At 46.2% G+C, this 9,807-nt stretch overlaps 3 protein-coding genes across 12 annotated transcripts in view; 1 reads left to right on the plus strand and 2 right to left on the minus strand.

Moving 5' to 3' along the window:
• The window catches only part of dytn (dystrotelin), a 13,318-nt gene extending 4,156 nt beyond the window's left edge, over positions 1-9,162 (plus strand). For 4 of the 10 annotated variants that reach the window (XM_031878037.1, XM_031878036.1, XM_031878038.1 and 1 more), the window contains 4 exons: positions 143-722; positions 873-8,055; positions 8,397-8,653; positions 8,763-9,162. In XM_031878037.1, the coding sequence (XP_031733897.1) occupies positions 143-722; positions 873-967 (675 nt within the window). In that variant the 3' untranslated portion in view covers positions 968-8,055; positions 8,397-8,653; positions 8,763-9,162. Of the gene's footprint in view, positions 1-142; positions 723-872; positions 8,056-8,396; positions 8,654-8,762 lie in introns of those variants that run through there. The other 6 variants (XM_031878033.1, XM_031878034.1, XM_031878031.1 and 3 more) reach the window with 6 other exon arrangements.
• On the minus strand, positions 977-5,814 carry zdbf2 (zinc finger, DBF-type containing 2). Its single transcript, XM_031878028.1, is given in 11 exon segments — positions 977-1,720; positions 1,722-2,104; positions 2,172-2,331; positions 2,417-2,748; positions 2,832-2,957; positions 3,028-3,640; positions 3,852-4,009; positions 4,113-4,209; positions 4,592-4,622; positions 4,715-4,749; positions 4,835-5,814. Coding segments are annotated over 10 exon segments (2,217 nt in total). The 5' UTR covers positions 4,734-4,749; positions 4,835-5,814; the 3' UTR covers positions 977-1,422.
• On the minus strand, positions 5,820-7,951 carry eef1b2 (eukaryotic translation elongation factor 1 beta 2). Its single transcript, XM_031878040.1, has 7 exons — positions 7,808-7,951; positions 7,077-7,199; positions 6,857-6,989; positions 6,695-6,761; positions 6,388-6,513; positions 6,036-6,103; positions 5,820-5,945 (listed from the first exon to the last, which is right to left on the minus strand). Exons 1-7 carry the CDS (start codon positions 7,885-7,887, stop codon positions 5,859-5,861), a joined length of 684 nt encoding a protein of 227 aa, XP_031733900.1. The 5' UTR covers positions 7,888-7,951; the 3' UTR covers positions 5,820-5,858.
• Positions 9,163-9,807: the final 645 nt, after the last annotated feature.

Genomic DNA, 9,807 nt, shown 5'->3' on the forward strand with positions numbered 1-9,807 from the left:
AACAACACACAGGTAGATACACACAGGCAGATACACACAGGTAACAAAACACAGGTAACAACACACAGGTAGATACACACACAGAAACAAAATAAGTATTTCTAACAGATGTTCCTCTTTCTTTCTTTCGGCTCTGAACAAGATGGAGGTTCAACAACAAGCTAACAACATGCTACAAAACGTAGAGACAGAGGACATAGAGGACATAGAGGAGATAGTTGACACAGAGGACAGGGAGGATATAGAGGACCGGGAGGATATAGAGGACAGGGAGGATATAGAGGACACAGATGACCGGGAGGACACAGAGGACAGGGAGGATATAGAGGACAGGGAGGACACGGAGGACACAGAGGATACAGAGGACATAGAAAACTTTCCACCAACATCTGACAAGCAAAGAAACACAGAAGACGAGGAAGACAAGGAGGAAGTGTTGCTGAAGACAGAAGACGAGTGGAGCGAGGTAGAACTACAAACTCTATCTCCCACAATGCACCAGGATACACCTCTGTCACATGACATCTACTATGAAGAAGACACTGCAGGTGACTGGCTGGTCTGTTGTCCAATAGGACAACAGGATGGATCACAGGAAGAGGAAACCTGTCTGTCTGAAGAAGAGGATTGTGGGATGTGTAGTCCAGAGGAGCTGCTGCGGGAGACTGTAGAGAGACTGAAGACTGTGATGGAGACAGACAGGTGGAGAGAGAGACAGACAGGTCTGTGACGTTAAAATGATACATTTTAACGAAATGTTACATTTATAAATGATGGTTTACAGTGATAATTATATAGTTAATATGAATGAAAGAGGCTCTTATAAATCATTTAAATCTTTAGTAATGATGTTTTTAATTTCCTGTCTCCAGGTGAGAGGAAGAGGGCGGAGCTTCTGCAGGCTGCAGACCAGGTGGGCAACTCGATACACCACCTGGTGGACGCTGTGAGAACTGACACACACTGACGACTCGTATTCAGGTTATAAAAGTTGTTTATTAAACATTAACGTATTGATAATTAAATAAACAGAGTGTAAAGGTATAAAAAGAATCAAACCACAGTACCTGAAGAAAAGGCAGGTGTCACCTGACCAGGTTTGTTTAGTGTCACAGAAACAAACAGCTGCCAACATCATAATAAAATAATTTCATCAAATTACAGTTTCATTTTCTATTTGTGTGCATATTTAAATTATCATGATTTATTACAATTTAAATTCCAAATATATGCTTTTTTATTTTTATGAATTTATGAAATAAAAAAATATAAATCATAATTAACTTTCTGCACACAAATGTAAAATAACATTTTCATATTGATCAGATGATTTCATTCTAATATTGACTTCAATAAACTCCAGCAGTTTATGAATGAGGCTGGTACCTGAACAGGTGTCCTGCTACCTGAACAGGTGTCCTGCTACCTCCGTCCCCTCTCGTAGCCCTGCCCCCTGCGGCTCCTACCCCGGCCCGTAGAACGTAGGCCTTCTCTCCTGGGCTGGGGAGGGATGGTTTTAGCCCTGGTTCTTGTCTTGGAGGGTGGGGGGTGTGTCCTGTCCCTCCTCCCCCTCCGCCCCCGCACTGGGGGCAGGGCTTGAGAGGTCCTGCTCCGCCTCCTGACTGTGTCTTGTGCTGAGTCCCTGTCAGCGTTCAGGTCCAGACTGAGACTTCTGAACAGCTGACGGACACATGGGGGGGGGCGGGCTGGAGGGGGCGGAGCCTCTCGGGGGGTTCTTCAGGATGCGGTTGCTGCTCGGCTCGTAGAACCTGACAGGAAGCTGTTTGTATTTCACCTTTAACCCCTGCACATCCAACGGACGCCTCTTCTTCCTGCAGCGCTTGAGGGCGGAGCCTGGTGCAGGTGTGTAGGAGGGGGCGGGGCCTGAGGGGGAGCAGAGCAGGTAGACCAGAGAGGTGCGAGGCTGCACAGGTGTGATGATGTTTGAGTACGACGGAGGGAGGCAGCTCCACGTCTCAGGAGTCCTCTCTGCTGCGTCCTGATTGGCTGGAGAGACGCTAGTGGGCGGGGCCTCCGAAGATGGTTCACAGACAGCTGGGACGACCAATCGGATCGTCTGAGTGCTGTGACTGACTTTAACAACCTGAAGGAACAAACACAGGTGATGAAGACGTTAACTTACAACAAACACTGACAGAAAACGTTCTCACCTGACACCTGGACGCCACTCTGAAGGCCCGCCTCTTTCTCCTCCTGCTCCTAACGTACATTGAGTCATTGTCATCACCGTCCAATAATGGCAGGACACCAATGGCTGGCTCCGCCTCCTTGTTCTCACCACCTCCTTTGTTTTGGCTCCTCCTACCGTACCTGACAAGTTAGGTATGTTACAAAAAGGTACATCAGTACAGGTGAGTCTATATAATACATCAGTACAGGTGAGTCAATAAAATACCTGGCCAGAGACTCGGTGTCGAAGTAGCAGATGAATCTCCCCCGTCTGAACTGTCGGACCAGTTTCTCCACCTTCCCCTCGTCGTCCTGCTCAATCTGGGTCCAGGTCTTCCCCCTGAAGGATTCTGGTATATGTTCTGGAGCAGGTAAGACCTCCTCTATCGGCAGACTCCAGAAGCCCTGGTCCTGCCTGGCCTCACTGTGGAGGGCGGAGTCTAGCTGGTAGGAGTACACCTGGTCCTCCAGGTCCACCTGAACGTCCATCAGACCGCTCAGGTCCTGCCCCCCCACCTGGGTCACCTGGACAGGTGTGTCCCCGAGTGTTTGTCGTCTCTGTGAAACCAGAACCAACAGAAAACAATGTAATCCATCACAGCCTCACCTCCTCCAACCTCCTCCAGCAGGACGACGGTTACCTGTACAGGTGAGTCCCAGTCGTCACTCTGTGTTTCGATGGAGACGGGGAGGCTGAAGTGGAAGCTCTCCGTCTCCTCCTGCTGGAAGGGAGCGGAACTGACACCATGACAACACACCTGGATCACCTGAGAACAGAAACATGTGATTAACTTTGAGGATCAGCTGACGATGAAGATCCGATAGAAACAGACGAACCTCCTCGATGGTCCGGTCCAGAGAGTCGCTGTGGTCCGAGGAGAACGCCTCCTCTTTGTGGGCCTCCCTCCTCTCCTTCTGCCAGCTCCACCAGGGCATGGACTCTGTGGGGGGCCGGGGACCAGGGTCTGGACCGGGATCAGGGTCTGGACTGGGACCAGGGTCTGGACTGGGACCAGAGTCTGGACGGGGACCAGGGTCTGGACTCCGGTGGGGCGGTGATGAGGTCGAGGAGGTGCTGGTTTTCCTCCTGTTGGTCTTCCTGTGGGCCTTCCTGTGGACTGAGGGCGGGGCCTGACGGTGTGGGGGCGGGGCCTGAACCTGTGACAACAGTGTGTTCCCTGTGGTGATGATCTCTCCGTCTTCCTGCTCTCTGATTGGCTCAGACAGCCTCTCCTGACTCCCAAACACTGTGAATCCCTCTCCTGATTGGCTGTGTGTGCAGTCGTCTTCCTTCTGATTGGCCGGCTGGCAGGAGGCGTGGTCAGAGCTGGACAGGTGCTCACGAGTGCCCAGCGACCGCCTGTCGTCGTCGTCAGGCAAACAGAGTTTGTCAAGCTCCGCCCTCGGCAACAGAGGGGTGGAGACTGATGGGAGGTCAGCGTGAGATGGCCTGAAACAAACAAATAAACAAACTCTGAAGATAAGACAAAATCACACCTGTAGACAGGTAACACACAGGTGTTTGTTTTAGTTACCTGGGGTTGTTGTAGCGGTGCGGCTGTGTTTGTTTTAGTTACCTGGGGTCGTTGTAGATGTGCGGGTGTGTTTGTTTTAGTTACCTGGAGTCGTTGTAGATGTGTGGGTGTGTTTGTTTTAGTTACCTGGAGTCGTTGTAGCGGTGCGGGTGGTGCTGCAGGACATCCTGCAGGAAGCGCTCCAGCAGAGTTAGTTTGGTTCTGCTGCTGGAGGAGGAGGAGACAGTGCTGGATCCTCGGGAGGACGCCCGGACAGAATCCATGTGTCTGAGACTGGACAGGTGCTGAGAGAAGACGGTATGATGTCATTAAATCTGATTTACCTGCTCAGGTCACATGACTGCAACTCAGATTCAGGTGTACACATGAAGACTGTGTGAGGTGCACCTGGTCCAGGTTGCTGTAGAGGACTCTGCAGTACCCACAGTAACCCTGTCTGCTGGGCTGACACCTGGACGGACCCGGCTGAGACTCCGCCCACATCCTGTCAGACAGAGAGAGGGGGGGAAAAACCTCAAGCATTCAGTATTTGAAGTACTACTTTATATACTACAACTTAAATTCAAACGCCAGCTTAATGTGTGAAGTTTATTCTTTAAATTAAGTCAGGATGTTTTTGACCTTTTCCCTCCAGACCAGCAGGGGGCAGTAACACAGGTGTGTTAGAGGTCTTTATGGGATAAAAAAAACCTGTGAACTCAGGTGTGTGTTTGGACGATGGAGGAGAAACAGCATCAACCTCACCCGTCTACAGAGAGCACCTGTCTCAGGTTGGTGTTACAATATAATGCAGAGACAAAACTGAGGAGTTTAATGAGCAAATAAAGCGTCAAATGTTGTGATTTTTGTAAAATAGGTAGACTCACCTGCTGGTGGACTCCACCTTCCTCTGGTCACCTGACACACACACACACACACACACACGCACACAGTATAGTGTCGTGAATGAAATATAAAACAAAATATAAGGGTGTGTTTGATTTGTTTACCTTCATCACAGTCTGACATCCTGTTGATTGGAAATCTGAAACATGTATTATATATTTATATTAATTATAAGTTACTAGAATAATTCGTTTTAGCTGCATTAATTGTTACTGAGGTCGCACCTGGAGGCAGTGCAGTCAGTGAGTCGTCCATCCAATCAGAGCGCTCCATGCTGTAACCAACGGTAACCAGGTGAGAGTTTCAGGTGGAGAGTCCATGAGCTTGAAAATATAATATTACCAACTCAGCTTCAACTAAATTCATGAGTGAAACTATTAGAAAGCACCAAACATTAATTTTAGGACGGACGTAAATTATTATACAGTGATTGTCTGTATGCATTTAATAAGATTTAGTATAAAGGCTGTGACTATATATTAAATATAATCGATATATTGATTATAGAAAGTCTTTAATTATTAAACTTATCAGTCAAAAATATAAAATATTTCAGCTGAGTGACGTCTATTTATTATAAATGTATATAAAATCAACTATGACTTATATTAATGTTAGAATCAGAGCGCAGCTGTAGCTCCGCTCTGATTGGCTGACCGCGTGGAGCTAGCTAGCTGCAGGGCTAACAACGTTAGCGGTTAGCTGTGTTACACTAAAGCTCATTGGTCAGTTGGAGTCAATGACGCAGATATAGTTAGTCGATCAGCTGGTCTACCTGAAGCCGTTTGTTTACTTTCGCAGAGATTGAAGTATTATTCCGTCACGCGCTGCTCTTCCGCGCTGTTTAGTTTCTGGTCTGGCTCTTCTTCTGCTGCTACATTGCAGGCAGAATCTGGACGGTGCTGCCGACAGGCCAGAGGGAGAATTACACGTCATTGACTGAAGCTTAGAACATTATAAACTAAAGTAATGTTTTATACTTCAATGAGATTCTTAAAAATACAACCAATACAGTGTTCTGTACACTTAATACTGTCATAGTGTATTTATACCCTTATTCTGTCATTTATTTCATTGCCTCAGTACTTTTATAAAATAATGCAAATCTTTGTACAGCTGAAAACAACTCAGTCAGGTATTTTCTTTAATTTGACATCACAAATATCAGCTGCTGTAGCTCCTCCCACTTAATAAAAACACACAAGTCAGTTTTGTGTCGAAGTGCTTTTTATTATTAACGTTTTGTTTTCAGATCTTGTTGAAAGCAGCGACGTCCATCGACTGAACGAAGTCCTCAAAGGCCGAGATGTGTTCCTCCAGAATGTCTGTGCCCACCTGAGACACAGGTAAACATACACACATGTAAACACCTGCATACAGGTAATAACTGGGAGACAACCGGATGTGCAGGTGAACCCGTCTCACCTTGTCGTCTTCCACCACACATCCGATCTGCAGCTTCTTGATGCCGTAACCCACTGGGACCAGTTTGGCTAAAGGACAACAAATATTTATATTGATTATTATGCATCAGTGGGGCTGTAATCAATTAAATATATAGATTATGTATCAGTGTTTGTTTCTCTGCAGAGGTTTCAGATCATGTTGTGACATCACACGTTCAGTTGAAAGATGGTGAGTTTGATCATCATCAAGTCTGCAGAGACTCAGTTTATGATCAGTAACTGATCCACTAGAAGATTTAAGAAACTTAAGACTAGCTCTACATGTAGTACTGTGTGTAGTATTAATGTAGTACTGTGTGTAGTATTCTTACACTGTCCCCAGATCAGCCCGTCCATCTGAATACTACGAACACATTCCTCCAGCTTCGACATGTCCGTCTCATCGTCCCACGGCTTCACGTCCAATAGGATCGAAGACTTGGCGATGAGGGTGGGCTCTAAAGAGGAAGAGGTCAGTTACCATGGAAACCAGTCTGAACATGTGATCACAGAAGTCAGGAGACTCTCAGGTAAACAAAAAGGTGTCCATCAGGTAGTCAGCCGAAAGATGGTGATTGTGATCATCATGAAGAGTCGTGGGATCAATACTGTGATTGGTTGAGACTGGCTGTCACTCACTCTTTGACTTCTTAGCAGCGTATTGAGCCAGACGTTCCTCCTTCAGCCGGGCTGCGTCCGCGTCCTCCTGCAGGACCAAACACAGGGAACGTTAAACCCAGGAGATATCATATATTTTAGATCAACTGAACGAGGTCATCGATGATATCACGGTGAGGTCACCTCTTCGTCGGAGCCGAACAGGTCGATGTCATCATCGTCGTCGTCGTCCTTGGCTGCGGGGGCGGAGCCAGAGGTGGTGTCGGCAACACCTGGGGGGCCGTACTGACCCAGAGGCTTCTTCACACCTGGGAGACTGACAGGAGGAGGAGGAGGAGGCGGAGTCACTGATGATGTCACACACCTGTGTGTACACACCTGTCGATGACGTCGCCACCCTCACCTGCTCTTCTGGCTCTGGTACGACTTGATGTGGTTGAACCAGCGGAGGGCGTGGCTTAGGTCAGTGGTGGGCGGAGCCGGGATCGCCTCGAAGACGGCCACGTCGGCTTGAGAGGGGACATACCTGAGGACAGGGAGACAGGTAGGTTAGAGAGAGAGACACCGGTAGGGTTAGAGAGAGACGGGTGTTGTAAAGAGACGTTAGACGACACTGCCCCTTTAAGAAAGATGGACGTCAACAGGAAGCATGTCAAGTTTCTTTTCCAATTCACGTTTTAGCCCAAAATCACTTCCTGTTAGCACGTGTTTAGCCTGATAATCATGAATACATGGAAATATGGATCAGTGAGACATTAAGAGTCTTTTCATTGCTTTAACTTATTAAACTTCATGTGACACGTAGCATTAGTGAGCTAGTTAGCACCATGTGGCTCAATGCTAACAAAGCAGCAAACACATAATGACAATAAACTAAAACGGATCTTTAACTCTTAACAGTTAACTCTCATACAGACGACCCGCGACTTTAAATGCGTAATGTCGGTTTAATTTAACACATTTCAGTGATTTAAAGGCCGCTAACGGACCGTCAGCTAATGATGCCAACTGTTAGCAGTTGAGCCAAGATGGCGGCCGACCAGCAGCTGCCAGCGTCTCTCTGCAGAACTAGATCCCTCTTAGTTTCTACTGGTTCCTACCGGTCTGTAATGGTCTCTACTGGTCTCTACTGACCCCTCGATGTAGCTCCGGTCCGATAAGAACCCGTTCAGAACTTTGAGTCCAGACGCAGATTTCAAGTCACCGAAGCCCATGATGACGATGATGAGGAGGGAGGAAGGAGCCGTCGGAGGAGCAAGAGAAGGAGGGAGGAGACGGGAAGGAGCCGACTTTATACCCGGAGATAGACTCCTCCTCACCGGACACAGCTCCTCCTCCTCACCGCTGAGTCTGGAGGAGGAGTAGGAAGAAAGGGGGGGGGGGTAAGAAGATGGGTTATTACTATTGTTGTTATTATTATTATTATTATTATTATATGTATCATTATATTTATATGTATTATTAATATTATTGTTATTTCTTTATTTTACAATATGTAAACAGTGACCACAAGGCTTAATATATATATATATATATATAGTGAGATTGTACTCGATGAACCTGTTTTAGTTCTTCTTCTCCGTTTCTGTTTCACTGTAAATGTAAATGAGACGTAAATCATCTCACAACTCAAACATCATTATTTAAAGTATCTATTCATCAAACATCATTTTGTTTAACTCAAAGAAATTAACCTGTAGGTTCTTCTTCTTCATGTGTTTAGATGTGACTCAACCTGCCTCTGATACAAAAATGTAGTCCGACCTGTCACTCTGTCACATGACCTGCTCTCATTGGACGCGGCCCTCCTATGGGCCGACAGCTTCACTGAACCTGAACACATCTGAAAGATGTTAGACAGGTGAGTTTAGTCAGACTCAGAGCAGTCAGTCAGAAGGTCGACGTTACTCTGATTTTATTCCACCAGAAGAAGAAGACAGAAGAGCGATGGGTCAGACTCACAGCCCCACCTCTCCTCAGGTAAGTCACATTTTAGATTACCTGAACTTTAAACTTACCTGACCCACCTGACACCTGTCTCTGATCAGGGATGTGAACCAGAACTTTAAATATCTGTTTGTGTGTCCAGGTGGTCCTGATGGGTTTGGACTCGGCAGGAAAGTCGACTCTATTGGCCAGACTGCTGACAGGACAGGTGAGTCTCAACAGGTTAATCTCAAGGTGTCTCACCTGTGAAAGTTAACTTGTGAATATCAGTGTCCAGGTGTATATATTGTCATGTCCAGGTGTGAATATCCAGGGCCCCGTTCCTCGTACGTGGTTCAACTAAGTCGATCAAATGTCCTATTAGCAGCCTAAATTAACCCGATGATTGAAGTCAGGCTATCTCGGTTTCTCCAAGGCTGATCCTCTCAAACAATTTCGTTAATTCGAACCAGACTTCAGTAATCACGATAATTGCGCGTGCCCGTCCTACTTCAAAAGGGGGAAGCGTCGATCACCGAAACCATGATTTTCTAACAGTACAATGTCAAATAAAGTCAAAGAAAGAGCATCTTTTTACTCCGCTGACGAGCAGGAGATGATCATGAACGCATATGAGGAATTCAAGACCATAATCACGGCAAAATATAACACCTCCACCGCTGCGAGGGCTAGACAAGAAGCACGCAAAATATCACAGACAAGTTAAATGCGTAAGTGTTGGAAAATGTATCGGCTCATTTTAATGCCTCATCACCCCAATCAATCAGATGATATGTCTTTAAATGAGCTGCTGGCAGTAGGCTTAATGAATGCATCATCCAATGAGATCTATAGCGACAATAATGATCTCAACTCTTTCAGAATAAGATAAAAACAAGCCCAAAGAGTATCTAACTGGTATTCATTAATATGAGGATATATGTACTGTATGCCCTCATGTATCATGTGCTATATACATGTATGTGTAGATTACCATATAGAACTAGCAGTCTGAATGTGTGTGTGAATCTGTGTATGGGCGGATCAGTGTGTATGTGTGTATTATTCATCATCAGACATTCAATCAACTGAAGCAGTGAAGATAAATAGTGTGTTATTCACTCTGTTCTTATCACGAGTCCACCTTCATCATGTTCTACCGTAATGATATGCTGGTGTACTAATAACACTGTCATATCATTATGAGT

This window comes from Anarrhichthys ocellatus, unplaced genomic scaffold (genome assembly GCF_004355925.1).
Source record: "Anarrhichthys ocellatus isolate YVR2014 unplaced genomic scaffold, GSC_Weel_1.0 scaffold159, whole genome shotgun sequence".
Classification (NCBI taxonomy): Eukaryota; Metazoa; Chordata; class Actinopteri; order Perciformes; family Anarhichadidae; genus Anarrhichthys; species Anarrhichthys ocellatus.

Excerpts from the sequence above, each read along its gene's own strand:
- eef1b2 (XM_031878040.1), bottom strand. The coding sequence starts at position 7,887 with ATGGGCTTCGGTGACTTGAAATCTGCGTCTGGACTCAAAGTTCTGAAC. Across the intron at positions 7,200-7,807 it reads GACCGGAGCTACATCGAGGG|GTATGTCCCCTCTCAAGCCG; the intron begins GTCAGTAGAGAC and ends CCCTGTCCTCAG. Across the intron at positions 5,946-6,035 it reads GTGTGGTGGAAGACGACAAG|GTGGGCACAGACATTCTGGA; the intron begins GTGAGACGGGTT and ends CCTGTGTCTCAG.